General features: G+C 31.8%; 1 protein-coding gene across 1 annotated transcript in view; it reads right to left on the reverse strand.

The window, feature by feature from the left end:
- Positions 1 to 504: 504 nt before the first annotated feature.
- The window catches only part of LOC129220642 (L-fucose kinase-like), a 46545-nt gene continuing 31163 nt past the window's right edge, over positions 505 to 15886 (reverse strand). The window contains exons 12-15 of the mRNA XM_054855071.1: positions 15286 to 15504; positions 6428 to 6527; positions 1368 to 1591; positions 505 to 608 (exon numbers count right to left, since the gene is read on the reverse strand). Coding sequence (XP_054711046.1) covers positions 513 to 608; positions 1368 to 1591; positions 6428 to 6527; positions 15286 to 15504 — 639 coding nt within the window. The 3' untranslated portion in view covers positions 505 to 512. The remainder of the gene's footprint in view (positions 609 to 1367; positions 1592 to 6427; positions 6528 to 15285; positions 15505 to 15886) is intronic.

Raw genomic sequence — 15886 nt, forward strand, 5'->3', positions numbered from 1 at the left:
TGAATAAAGAATCTGAAAAGTTAAACTAAAATGTATGCTAAGTTATAACTTTCAGAAACACAAAGGAATCATTTCGCTGCCATTCTTGATTGGAAATACTTGAACTTCTCAGAAATGGATTTCATGTTTATTTTTGGTTGCTATCAGTTTCAACCAACTAGAAATGATTGCAAAATAAACATTTGCTTGCTGAAAATCTTTACATATAGATATAATTAGTTGTACTTTTCATTCAAAATAGTTTAATATGAAAATGCAATGGTCTCTCTCATTCTAAAATTACTTATAGAACTACAAAACCTGAAATATTTTCAACATTTACAAAACTCTTATCAAAAATGTGCAGATTAAAGTACCTGATGAAGTGCTTGAAAAAACACTTTCTTACTTAACAAGCAAATATCCAATGATATTCAAAGGAATGTGTGGTTTATAAAAAATATCATAATTCTTATCTTAAACTCTGTTCTAAAATGCAAAAGTGTAAAAATTGGAAAGTAACAATATTATTATTATTTTTTGCCATAATACTTTCTGTAAAAATTCCAATGAATGCTTAATCCAGCTAGATCAATGGTTGGAGTATGAACTTCTATTTTGCTATTTTCCTATAGTCAAAGAGAAACATTTATCAGTAGGACCTCAAAGCAGAAAAAAAAAAAAAAAAAAATGTGTCTTAAACATACACAATTGAAATGAAGTTTTTATCCTTTCCTTTTTTATATTCTGAACTGTCACTTCATGTGCTTGTTTTCACACATGCTCTTGTTTGTTCTGCACCTTTCTCAGGTATATGCACAACCAAATTGTACATTTAATGAAGAAAATAGATTATAAACAATGAGAAAAGTAAGCAATAACACTGTCGTGGGCAGGAAAAGTGTTGCACTGCAATTTTTTTTTTTTTTTTGAAAAGTTTAAAATGCCCAAAATACAAATATCGTCGCCTCAGAGCAACAGTAAGATATTTTAGTGTTATTTTTGGGATTGGATATCTTACTGTTGCTCTGAGGCGACGATATATACTTGCTTAGGTTTAGCCTTGAAATTAGTTTGTTAGATTTAATAACAAATCTAGCTTTATAATTACTATTATTTTTCATTGTGTTTGGCAACAATTAAAAAACTGCGTCACTTCCGCCACATAAAGGTTGCGGATCATAATTTCAAGTTCTCGCATAAAAGTTTCACTTCAAAAACTAGAATATTTTAACTTTATAATTGCTATTATTTTTATTGTTTTTGGCAACAATTAAAAAACAACTACATCACTTCCATCACAAAAAAAGTTTGCAGATCAGAATTTCAAAGTCCTACCATAAAAAGTTTCACTTAGGTAAAAAAAAAAAGTTGATTTTATGACTTACCATTAAGCTTGAAAGACGAGTTCTAACTATTTCCAGAGCATTTTCCTCTTGCGTTAATATGCACATAAAACCTCCGCCTCCAGCTCCTACTAATAGTTGTCCAAAACACAATGGCCTGAGAAGATCCATTATTCTCTTTACATTGGCTGGTTCACACCCAGGTGCAAGAATTTTCTTTTGTTCCCAATATGTATTCATCAAATGTCCCACCTTTTCTAAATCACCTACAACCCAAATTCAAAATAATAGAACAATTTTTGGAAAAAAAGTTTAATCCTACAAGATGTAGGAGCAAAGTAGGTATTTAAATGAATGTTCCGCCTTTTTTAGACTTTGAAATGTACATAACATTCCATTTATACTTAATTAAAAATAATCTCAAACAGAATAATCCATAAATAAATGGTGATGACGGTTTATATTGAGTAAAGAAATTAAAAAATTAAAATTGAAAGAAACATCGTCAAACAAAACAATATCAGTATTTTGTCGTGTGACTTTTTGCTAGAATCATAATTCTAATCCTTTGTCTCATGCATGCACTCCACCAGCTTTTTACATTCATCGCTACTAAAACTGTTAAATATCCTCTTCAATGCAGCAATGAATTCAGTTTTGTGGGAACTTGATCTTTAATGTTTTTCTATAAATCTGAATATGCCACAAATTTTCGATCATATGTAGATCGGGAGAATTGCTTTGCCAGTTAAATACCAAAATCCCTTTCCATATACAAATTGATTTAGAGGTGTGACACGAAAAAGAATCTTTCTGAAAGATAAATATGCCACTGCATATGGCACTGATGTACTTCAGAAAAGAGCATCATGCAGTAATCCAGTATATCTTGATAAACTGCAGAGTTTACAGCTTGTTTAAAGATACATTATTGCCCAGTTCCAGTAGCTCTCATGCATCTCCATACCTTTACGGATTTCTCAAATTTGACAGAGCCTCATATGCAAGATTTCTCAAACGCTTCACTTATGAAATGGCAAACCTGAACACCTTTTTCGACAACAAATATGAGAATTAAAGATTCATCGCTGAATAAACTACTTTCTCAGTTTTGTTACCTCCAGATAAACTTCTCTTTGCTCCAGGAGAGTTGTGCAAGTTTCTGCTTCACGTTATCTTTGGCTTTACATTGAGGATCTGCAATTGAAACTGCAAATGATGTTATCGTCCAAGCGTAGTTGACTTGCACATGATAACTACAGATTATTTCCAGAGTACAGATTATTTATTGATGTCAGAGTCATTTTTAAAATGACTATTTTGGACGATTTACATGAATTTGCATTCATCTCTGGTAGTTGTTAGAAGTTTTTTACCATATTTACTCCAGTTACTTTTTAGTTGTCCAGTTCTATTTTCCTTTCAAATCTTCAAAACCGTAGATTGCAAAATATTCATTTTATCAAAAGTGATTTTTTTTCCTAATTTTAAACAATGATACAATACACAATTTCGTTGTTTCAGAATTATCAAGTTGACAACCCATCTTGAGCAAAGGAATAACGTAATATTTTCTGAGAGCTGAGCTTTATACTTGTCGCAATTTACCAGTTAACAGGTGTGCAAATATTTTAGCTGCTTTTCAAATTTACATGGAGTAAATTGATCATTCTAATTTTTTGACCATATAAAAAATTAACATAATTTTCAAATGTGTTAATGCTGTTAAAATTATATCTGCAAAGTTATTGAAACTGTTTTGCCCATTCATGAATAACAAGCTTCACTCTTTTTAATTTGCATGCATTCATTTTACGTGACTCACTGATGATAAATTTTGTCGAAAAAGTTTGGATATTCTATTATTCTGAGTTTGATTAATATAAGTATACATCATTTGATTAATATAAATATACATAAAAAAAGAAGAAATTTAAGCCTGCACAATACGTATTAGAAAGTTAAAGTTAGAACAATTGATTAAACAGTAACAAACTTCTTAACTTGAAGGCAACAATGTCATACGTGCTTCATCCTATTCTGATTTTTTAATTCTTGCATTTCTTTCTTTTTTACATTAAGAGTCTTCTTAATCATGCAGCATTTTTGAAATAGTTTACTATGGAGTATAACAATAAACAATTTTGAAATTATTTAACTAACCATTTAGTTTTTTTTTCTTTTGCAAGAAGTTATTAATAATTCATAAATTGATTATAAAAAAGCTAAATGAACATTTTTAGTGTATACACATTTTTTAAACTTATGATAGAATGAAAATAATACACTTTGTATAACTTCAAAAAACAAAACATCCTTAATGGAGGCAAAAAAGCAAATAAATAAATAAATAACTAGTATGTTGGGGCCATCACGAAACTTTCTTCTATATTTTTCTTTTTTTTTTTTTTTCTGATCCCTCCCCATGCTTGACGAGGAAGCAATATTCCCAACAAAAACAAAATTACACATGCAAAAATTTGACGACCGTCCCAATGTCTGAATTATTGCAAAAGCAAAGCAAAGAGCGAAAATTGAAAGTTATTTTAAAAGCCTTGCTTGAATTATTTACAAATATTTTATTTGTTAACAAACATAAGATGGCAACAGTTAAAAATTTTAAATCATTGAGATAATATTTCCGATCATTTCCATACAATTAAAATCACGAGAAATACGCAGACGACAATCTATTACGATTTATCTTTCTTATTGTTGCATTAATAAAGCTATTTTTATTCGCAAAAAAAAAAAAAAAAAAAAAAAAAATCAACACCTCTTGGCGCGATTGGCGTCAAAATTGAACCAAAGCCTGTTTACGTATGGATTCACATATATTCCAAATTTCAACCAGAACGTAGCATTACTTCTTGAGATAGGGTACTCACAATGGAAAAAAAGAACGGGTGATTGCGCTACCCCCCCTTTTTAGCTGTTGACACCAAAATAAAATCAGCTCTTATACCCACTAAGGGCTACTTGCCGATAAATTTTTCTTTCATTCCGTTCATTATTTCTTGAGATACAGCAGTCACAATTGACGACAAAAAAACGTTCTATAGCTCAACCCCTGTTTGAGTTATTGACACCAAAATTGAATCAGCACCTGTTCCTGTTAATGGCAACATATGGACCAAATTTTGTTTGATTCCGCCAGTTACTTCCTGAGGAATAGCAAGCACGCGTAACTCAAAAAACGTCCCATTGCTCCACCCCCCTTGGAGGAATTCGCGCCAAAAACCAATGGGCACAAGTTCACATACGGGCACACATGTGTACCAAATTTCGTTCGATTTCATGCGCTAGTTTTTGCTGTAGAGCGGCCACAAAAAACTGGTCACACACAGACGTGACACACATACATACACACACACACACACACACACACATACATACACACACACACACACAGACAGACAGACATTTTCCAAAAATAGTCGAAATGAACTCAGCACACCTCAAAACGTTCGAATCCGTCAAAATTCGAAATTCGAAAATTTGCACGAATCCAATACTTTCTTCTATATATTAGATATAGAAGAAAGTAAAAATAAATGAATAAACTGTCACAAGATCACCCGAATAGTAATTTAATGTTCTAAAATAGTTTATTCCACATAATTAGTCAGTTAGAAGCAAATTATGTCTTTACTAGAAGTCTTTGCTAAAATTACATACAACACTTGCTAAAACAAAGAAATAGTAAAATCTACTATGTTCACATGTGCCCATCCCTTCTCTATGATTTACATATTTTTCATCTTATGAGCTCCATGAAAAGTGGATTTTTGTGTGTGTTGGGGGGGGGGGGGGTAGACTTAATTATGTGAAGAAAAAAAAAGATTCATATGGCAAACTTTACAGCAAACCTTAATTAAAGTAGCCAAAAATAACAACTCTAATGTAACACAGGGTTTCTGCTACGGTTGGATTTTTTCGCAAAATGCAAAAACACTATCTAAGTTACGGAAATTAAGCAATGTATTTTCGCTCAAAAAAGAAAAAAAAACGATTCACAATCTGAGAGAGCAAGCAAGCATGGCGATATTGCACTTTATCTTTTTATAAATCTTAACTGACATGTTCCAACTACCATTAAGTACTTGTACAACAATACTTAGTCTTAAGACAGGCATTATGTCTCCCCCCCCCCCCCCCCCCCCGATAATTGGATTATTGGCATTTCAAAAAAAAAAAACTTATATTCTCTCAATGCTCAGTAGGATTCTAAATTTTTTATTTCAAATTGCAAAGAAATATTTGCTACTGGGTGTTTATTTCTTTAAAGATATCATGACTGAATTTTGAATTCTGTTTTCAACTGGAGGTGAAACACATAGAGTCAGTGAAAAAGATACGTAAACGTATTCATTAACCTTTGACATTTTAGCCTTACGCTAAAGCTTTTTCTTTCCCAATTATAGCTTTTCTGCTAAAAAAACGTTTAAACTCCACTTAAACCCTAAAGTAACAACAGAGGTTATGAAGGTTTAATCTTAAACTACTATTGTTATATTGTTGTAAATTGTATTGTAAGCGAGCGCCCAGTTGGCAGAATGGAGAAAGTGCTGGGCTGCGAATCCAGAGATTGTTAGTTCGAGCCTCAGATTTGACTTTTGATTAAATCCTCTTTTACTTTCCTTGCTATCTCGAAGTTTGTAGAAAATTCTAAAATATATAAATAACTGAATCTGCATTGTTCTAGAATATTCTTAAGTTGTGTATAAAAAACCTCTCATGAGCCGAGAGGAGGCAGTTATGTTCTTTCTAACTGATCGGTAGTCTGTATGAAATAAAACTGCTCTTCATTGATTACAATGTTATCATTCAATATTACAGTTTTATTTTTCAAATTTATAATTAGTCTGACATGACGTAAATAACAAAAATTTTATTATGTGTCAAAGAAAAACTAGAAAACTTATAAGATAAAACTTGAAAACATTAGTTCTTTATTCTATCTTGATTGGAATTTAAAAAGGACACACATGAAGGCTTATTTAGATATTTCTAAAATTTAGAATTTATTCATTTTTCTTCTATTGAGAGAAACAAAATTTTTTTTCAAAACTTCAAACTGTTAAAAACAAATGCCGACTTACCTTTTTGCAAAGCTTCTTTCATCTGCATAGAATAAGTAATTAAGTTCTTAAAGCATTTTACAACTGTATCATCTCTTGCATACCAGTTGCGAATAACTGTCTAAAAAAATAGTTACATTCAAAAGTCATTAAAATTTGTATTTTACATTCATTTGAAAATAATCAGTTAAACAGTCATTTAAATTCACAAAAATAACCCACAGCATTAAGTGTATTTTTACTACTCTCAAAACTCTAGGCTGTCCACATAATTATTTAACCAATGAGCAATTTCCTCAATATATTATTGATCCATATTTATTTATTTTTCTCAAATTATTCCTAAGCTTGGTAAATCAAGGTGTAAAAGTACTTTCATATATCTTGCACTTTATTTTACACAAATGGTCAATAATTTAAAATAATATATGTGAGTGTATGCCTAGACTTGTAGCAAAAAAAAAAAAAACGTATTTTATTCATTTATTTTTCTTTCACAATTTATAAAAATAAAGGAAAAAATTAATTCATTATAGTTTGTTTCAGTAAAAATAATGTTACTCTGACGAACATGATTTGGTACAGCTGCTGAGTCACATTTTATAGTATAAAGTAGCTGCGTCGCCCGGCTTTGCATGGTTCACCTCGAAAATAAAAGTTATGTCAAGTGACGCAAGTTCAACACTCAGGCTTGAACCAAAAAAAAAGTCAGTGAAATGTTGCGGAAAACCCCCAAAAAGTAAACATTTTAAATCCCCTGATTACAGGAAAAGCCTCAAAACAAAAACAAGAATTTTACCTGTGCATATTCGAAAAAAAAATGGCAACAGATCTTTCATCTCAATGATTTTCTTCACGCTATACATTTTAATAAAGCATTGTTGCGGAAAGTTGAGATGAAGCACTGAATAATAATTTGAATGGAGGAAAGCCTTCGATAAATAAGGATTTGATTTTGAAATCTAAGAGTCATAGTTAATAGTTTTTGTTTGATATCTCCGCTAATTATAATCAGAGGATTTTGTTAAATAGCCAAACATGAAGACGGGAGGATTACGAATCCATCGATACCTGGTTCGATGGTCAGTTCATTGTCGTTCGGGAGAAGAAGCTTGGACGTACATAGATACGCTCAGTTTTTAATTATATAAGAGATTATGGCCACAAACAAATTTTTGAGTTTCCCAACAAAGGCACAAAGTGCATAAAATTTTTGCCAAAAAATATACTGCAAAGTTCAAAAGAAAAGAGTGTTATTTAGCATCATTGAAATATAATAATTTGTGCACTGAAAACACTAATCTTTCAAATAATTTTAATAAACACTTGAACAGCAAAGAAACAATTTTTCAAAAGGAAATAACACTAAAAGTTTACCAAGTTAGTCCATGGCAATAAGAATCTCTCTTTTTTTTAAAATCAAACAAAATGATTTTTTAAACTGTAAAATTAATTGATAAAATAAGAAACTATTCCTAGTTACCAGAGAAGTAATAAAAATAATTGTAACATTATCATTCAAACAATGATTCAGAAGAGCTTAATTTATTCCAATAAAATAACAAATAATATGAGGACTGAGAGAATATAGTATTTATTTTTGTAAGGAACAATTAAATGATATTTTGTAAGGACTATTAACTCCACAAACAACAGGGTGGCGAAAGGAATGGCGAAAAAAAGTTCCTAGACTTTTCCCTGATAAAGTTCAGTGAATTTCCCTGATTAACATTACCATGGATAATTGCTTTCTTCCTTTACCCTACCTGAAAACCATTGCATATTAAATAAAATGCAGTGTTTAAAACATTTTAAGCTGTTAATTAAAAAATATATTTTGAAAATAAGCTTTTTTTTTAAGTGAAAATAATATATTAAATTACCTACGAAGAAATATTATAGGAAATCTAAAACAAATACTTTACTTCCAGTAACCTGTTAACATAAGAAATCTAAGAAATTATTAAAACCGCATAGACATATCTAATCATGATAAAAGTAAAAAAGTTTAATTGGAAATAATTTTGAACTGAATTCTCAAGCAGCATAATTGTTGCTGCAAGAATAACAAGTAATGGGGTTGTTTAAATTTTTTTTAAAAATTACTTAATCTGCGTGCTTTCATTGTTTACACTTCTGTCGTGTGACATCACAAATGATGAAATGCCATTCAATGTTGCCGTTCGCAGTACAAAATATTGAATTCGCATCTTTACTCACGTGTATTGGCAACGATAGGGTTGGTAGCCCGCGTAGAGCGCAATTTTAATTGGCTGCTTGATTATCATAACGTGGAACCGTGGTAGAATTATGCGCCAAAATGCATCATTTGTGATGTCATAAAGATCATGCCTTGTTTGAAAAATCGGACATTTAAAAAAATTAATTTAAAAAAAAACTGTTGGGAAAATGAAAGTATTTTCTAGGTTCATGTAATTTTTTTTGCTCATTCTATCCATTTCAATGACTAAAAGTAGTACTTTTGACTGAAGGAAAACACCCCATTGGGAAAGTATAGAAGTAATGCAGTTTTCCTTACATAAATAATGGACATATTTATGTAAAACAAATTGGAACCTTTAAACAATCAGTCATACTGAGCTATTCCCTAATCAAGAACTTAGGTTTCAATGAAGGAATACAGCATTTTAACTATTAAAAAATAATAAAAATATTTACTTATGTACACAACGCAATTTCAAATGATTTCATTATTAGTCAAAAAAAAAAAAAAAAAAAAGAGAAACTTTTGTAACAAACAACACTGAATTAAAAAAAAAACAATAATTAATTTCAAAATTTATAGTATATAACTTGGTTTTAAAATAAAAGAATTTTAAAGTCTGAAAAAAAAAAACCCTTCGTATAATCTAAAACGACAGCGAATAATAAGATGGCAAAAAACAAAGTTGATTTTCATTTACTATAAATTTAGCAATTAAATTGAAAACGCCAAGTAAAATACCTTTTAAGCTCTTAGCAGTATCAATTTAAAAAAAAAGATTTTTTCTTGAAATCGTGATTACAGTACGCTAGCTACTTCAAGATAATGAGTAAAGGCAATGGAGCTAAGTCTTTAATGGCGGCTCCCTCTTTGCCTGTAGGGTGGTTTATTTTATGTAGCATGGAACGCCTGGCAGAAAAAAATCAAACTACGTAAAATAAACACTTTTACAGACACAGAAGCTTAGGAAGTTCATCCTGTGGTTAATAACTTAAGATTCAATACTTTGACCTTAAGGGAAAAAAATGCACAAACATGTGTTAGTGCATAATCGTACCTCACTAATTTTATTTTTTTTACAAACAATTGGGGGGAAATGCATAGGAAAAAAGGGTATTTAATTTTGCAAAGCAAAAAGAAAAAATTCATTCAATCAATTTTCCCTGAATTTTGATTATTTATTCGAAATTCCCTGATATTTCCCTGATCAATAAAGTTCCCTGACTTTTCCCTGATCTGTCGCCACCCTGAACAAGGAAAAGTGCGGCTCAGGTAGAGAATTTCCTATCATTATATAACTTTCTGTCACAAATTTGAGTGTTGAAACATGCATATTTTTCTGGGAAAGTTTGATTTGAATTGACTTCAGTCGCACTTTTCTTCGCTTGTGAAGTCTTTTGTTTGGAACAATTGAAAACTACAGGAAGATTTAACTATTGTCTTTTCTGACCCGGAAGAGTTATTTCGTCCTTTTGAGTGCATTATGAAAGTACTTAGTATTTTTTTTCTTTTAATTCTGTTATTTTATTCTTTTTAGTGTAAATGTATTTCATAAATAGAAGAATGTTATCATCATGAAATTTCACCTCTTTTTTCATGGAAATGCTTCATACTAAAAGGAAAAAAGTTTTGTGTGCCTAAAACTTTAAGCATTTGGCACTAAAAACTAATTCTTGCTCCCCTCTAGGATTTGTTTGTGTGCTAATTTAATTAGAACCATTTTAATATTAAAGGTTTTCAAAACTAATTCATATTTCACAACATACAAGTTACTCGTGATAGAAATCCTAATATGTCTCTTTACTTAGATCCGTTTTCGATTATTGGCATAGATGAGGATAAAAATCCTAAGAAAGCAATGACAGTGGATATAAATTTCAAGTTTCCTCCAGAGAAGTCATCATTCAAAATTTTCATTATGATTACTATTAAGAGTCTTTTTTTTTTTAAGCTAGACAAAGTGAATGGGGGCCAGATAGTTGACACCTTCAATTTTCCTGAAAGTTTCAGGATATTTTACTAGTATTATGATAAGAAAAAGTGAAGCTTCTTACCTCTCTAATATGACTTGTTGGCCCTTGGGTGGAGGTTAAAGATTAGGGTCGCGAGAAAAAAGAGCTAAATACACTGGTGTAAGAAATTAAGAGAATTTTCAGATTTGGTCAATTATTTTCAGAACTACTGGACTGATTTTAATGAAATTTGGTATGTACATACATTGAAACAATACAAAAGAAATAACCATCTAAAATTTTAAACACACAAGCATGATCATAAATAACACTCGTTAGAGTCGGATGGTATGAAACAGCAATTGCAAAATTAAAAAAAAGGGGGTTAGTAGGGGGCTCGGTCCCTTCTAACAGACATATAGGCCTTGCAGTGTGACTCCATACTTACTTACCTATACTTGAAATAAAGCAGTTTATGGGATCCTTAAGCAATTATTTCCAGTCGTTCAACAATGCCGTTCTCAGGCTATGAATGGTCCCCGGAGGGGTGTTGTGAGTTGTTATTGCCCTCCTGAAAGCGTTGCGGACATGTTCTACAGGATTGGAGTCTAGAGATCTACTTGGCCAATCCATCGAGTGAATATCCTCCCCTTCCAGAAATTCGTTGACCAGAAGAGCTGTATGTTGTCTAGTGTTAACATCCATTAAAACTAACTCGGGCTCCAAGACCACATCCCTATATCTCGCAACTGTGACAGAGCCTCTCCCAAAGACGTGGAGGGGTGTGCGGCCATCCAACATGGTACCGCCCAGACCGTCAAACCTCTTCCTCCAGAATAGTCGATTTCGCGGATATTGGAGGCTAAATAGCGAGTCCTGTTTCAGCTTAAACTATTCTTTTCTTACGTTTACATGGATAGAAGCAGGAACCTGCTACCTATCCTCCAATATCCGTGAAATCGACCATTATGGCGGTGATCAGCTTTTTCAGAAGAACTGCCATGTTGTGGTCAAGGTTACGGAAAATTTTATTAGACTGGAAGCATGAAATTTCGGGAGCATAAAGTACATTTGGCTGTTGATTCGTTCTAGTATTTATGTGAGTTTGAGCATATAAGATTTTGAGTAGACCGTATATAAACTCGTGAAAAAGCGCTCTTTTATACTGAAATCATCATTTTTGAGACCATTTAATTAAGTAAGATGATTAGATCTCATGTTTTTCTGACATGAGTCTAAAACTACACCACATAGAGCATAATTACAGCTCTTGCTCCAAGTTACTGACTCAGGCGTTATAGAGTAATTGACCTAAAACATTGATTCTTGTTCTTTCAAACTATCAACTTTCAGACCACATAATTAAAAAAGTTGATTAGTTGCCATGGGCTTCTAACCTGGACCTTAAACTATACCACTTGGATTATAACTACAGCTGTGTCCCAAAGCTGTTGCAGGTCACGATCAAAGCTATTGACCTCTAAACAGCCATTTTTAAAGAATTATCGACTTTGAGACAGTTTAACCAGTAAAGCCAAAAGAAACGAAAGCTATTTTATATTTTTCTTAGTACTATACTGTGGTGAGTAGTTAATCATATACTTATTTCCAAGGGTTACTCACGGCTTTAGCTGATATTAATTAGATTATTAACAAGATTTTTGAAATTGTATTTTTAATTGACCTTTGACCTCAAAGCCATGAGTGAGTCACCAAAATATTTATACTAGAATGTACCTAGTATTAAGTAATATCCTTATTTAAAAGAATTGGCTTGGTTCACTCTTTGCTTTTGAAGCAAAGCAATCATATATTTAGCTCTTTTTTTCATTATCTTAAACTTTGACCCATGTTCAATGACAAACAATTCAGTTTTTTAAATAGGAAACTTCTCTTTTTCTTATCATAGTACCACTAACACATCCTGAAATTTTTACGAAAATTGAAGACATCAACTATTAAAAATGTCCAGCTTAAAAAAAGTGACTCTTAATATTACTGTAGTAAGGCAACCAATATTTAACAGTGGGTTTTATATTTAATCATTTGATGGAGAAATTACATGAAATTTGCTTTTTTCATTCCTAACGGAAATAACAATTTTATTTTAGAATTTTAATTTTTCAGGGTAAAGTTGTACCTTAGGATTAAGCAAATCATTTAGTGAAATCCCGAAGTTTCTAAGTGGTCTAGTTACTGAGATATAAGCAAAAGCAGGCCTCACATGCTAAGTATCATAAAAGTGCTTAGTCAGAGTTAAAAAGAAGCAATACAAGATATTCAGTTTCGGCCTTTTGTTTCATTAATTACTAAATGGTTTCAGGGAGGAGACTATTACTCACACCCAGGGGCGGCAAATAGGGGGGTCAAGAGGGGGCAGTCGCACCCCCAAATTTTTTCAATAGAATGATAGAAAACGGTTGAATTCAATTTATGTAAGTCGGACATCAATGTTCATTTTAAAAAATCTCGCTGGTTCTTAGTAATTTTTTGATGAAACCCGACACATTCCCAGACTAGAAAAAGTGTTTTTCGTTATTTGGATGATGACTTAGATATTCATGAAGTATTTTCCCGCCTTTTCAGAACATAGAAAGCTAATAGAGAACCATGGTTTAGTTTTAACTAAAGAAGACATTTCCTCATATAGGCTAAATATTTCATTACTTGTGTGCCCAGTATAACGATGGTATGTCCAATATGAGAGGCTTGTGCAAAGTGGTGTGGCTGCAAGGTTTTCACAAAAAAAATTCCTTGATATTTTACATTCAATTTTACTCTCATTTTTAAGTGTATATTTATTTAATGAGTCTTCATCGCTTTCTTCTGCTAGAAACACGTTTCAGCTGCTCAATGCATTATATCCTTTCATAGAAACTTCTTAAAAATGCATCTGATTATTGAATTAGAAAAACATATCAACAAATACCTTTTATGGGGCTCTCGGAGTGACACAAGATGCCTCGGAGCGTCTTCAAGAGTTAGGTAAAACCATAAAAAACATTTAACTCCAAAGCGGTGATTTGACGACTGGAAGTATTATTGCAAAACGATTCTTTCAATGGTTAAAAAGCTCATGCCTTTTAGCATGTATGACTTCGTTTGAATTTTTATTCAATTTGTATTGAGGAATATTTTTGAAAAATGCTTTACTCTATCAAAACATCTTCAATCCGCTACCCTCAATTTTCGGACAATTAAAGCCACAGTTCAAACTGCAAATGATCTGTGCACCATACTACCCTAGTTCAATCTACAACTGAATCTGAAAATAAATTTTACATTTCAATAAACGTGAGGCTTTTCAAAAAAAATTCTTCCTCCGAACCAATTTTAAAAAGACGCAAAAAAAAAAAAAAAAAAAAAAGTGACAAAAATCCACATGATGATGTGAAGTTAAACATTGATTTTTTAACATTTTGTATGAAGTAATAGATTAAGTTTCGAATGAAATTTACACAAGATTTGATAATAATTATTTTTCTGTATAGCTGGTTCTATATGAGTAAAATTGCTGGCATGGGGCAAGAAAAATTACAAGCAAAATACCGACAAGACCGGTTACCACATCCAGAGATTGCATTTTCGTCATTGTTATTGACTCATCAGTCTGAAATAGTAAATAACAGAGCTGGAGGCAGATGATATCTCAATGAAGCTGAGATGGCCGACGAGACTACATTATTAAATGATGAAAAATTAAGTCCCTCACAATTTTTAAAGTTGCATGGGTGATTTTGAAGAGCCGGATATAAAAAGTGTTTTCATACTTAACTTTATTGCTTCAATTATTTTTCAACTATTCCAATAAGCTAAGCTAGTAGAGAAAGACTTTTTTATGTCTCAGGAGGTTAGAGAATTATTTTCGAAGTGCAATGTGCAAAAAATTCAAACGAAGTCATACATGCTAAAGGGCATGAGCTTTTTCACCATCTTTTCTATTTAGCTGTATGGTGTATGTATAACTGGCAAAACAGCACGACACTGAGCAGATAGATTAGTAAAACAATTCCGTGCTCTTCCGAATTCCAAAAATCATGTATTAAAACTTTTCTAAAAGGTATAAAAACTTTAGTATCGAGATGTTTTGTATGATAACTTATTAGAAAATGAATCAACATTTTAATTGTTTCTAAACACTAATTTTTATTCATATTAAGCCGGTTTTATGACCACTTCCTGTTAGCTAATGTTTGTTTGGGACCACACTGTGGTAATACACATTTAAGAAACTCCACCCCCCAAATGAAATGCTGAAATGTCGCCCCTGCTCACACCCTGTGTGATTGTGAAGTGTTTTCTGCCTATAGGTTTGAACACATTGGTCATCATTTGCTTGAACCATGGGAGATTCATGATATTCCTAATAGGTGTTTGCTGAATTCTGCTTCAGTTACTGGTTTGTTTTTAGACTTCTGTTTGGGGACTAGTGCAATAGACCTCTGGTCCCAGTGCTTGGTTCGGTTGAGCCCTCTCTTTCATTCATTTTATTTCATTTCATTCAAAGGGTTTCATTTGTGATATATATTTTACCCATCAACAACAAAACTGAAATATTTGCTTCCCTTTTTCTTTACTTGATACAAACACATGTCATCAAGGGGTAAACATTTTGTATATAATATTTTATCTAAATTTACTGCAAAAAGAATAAATTAATGTTTTTTTAATGACTTGTACTCAATATATATTATCTTACGAACCTGCAAGAGGTTTTTAGCCAGTCTCACTTTTCCTGTATAAATTAGTAGTAAATGTGAATTCAATTTGTCAACAATGTTTTCAGATAATTGCAATGGCTTAACCTGCACATGCAGGGGAAGAGTGGCTTCAGAAAATCCTCTATTTATTCCACCCATGACTCCAGACACTTGATCCTGCCACCCTCCTCCAGTTGTTAGAAGCTGTTCAATGTGAAGCACCTAAGAAAAGGTATATTTTTAGATAGGAAAAATATATATTAAAAACATGTTACATAAATAATACTATCAAAGTAAAGACTTGCACAGTCAAAACTCATTAGTTAAAACAATAATTAACATAAACTGAAAAAATGCAGGAACCAAAAAAAAAAAAAATCTTCCTCATTCTTTGCACTTAAGAGCATTAGTTCATTAAGATAAAAATGCATTGAGTAGAAATAAATTTATTTTTACAGGAATAAAAAGAAAATTCAGAACTTAGGCCTTTGTGGGTAACATTGGCCCAACAAATGAAAAGAGATTGTCTACACCAACCCCCCCACTGAAGGTTGGGGTTCCCAAACATTCTGGCACATTTTGAAGAGTTTGAAAATTTTCACAA

The sequence above is a fragment of the Uloborus diversus genome, chromosome 4, assembly GCF_026930045.1.
Source record: "Uloborus diversus isolate 005 chromosome 4, Udiv.v.3.1, whole genome shotgun sequence".
NCBI lineage: Eukaryota > Metazoa > Arthropoda > Arachnida > Araneae > Uloboridae > Uloborus > Uloborus diversus.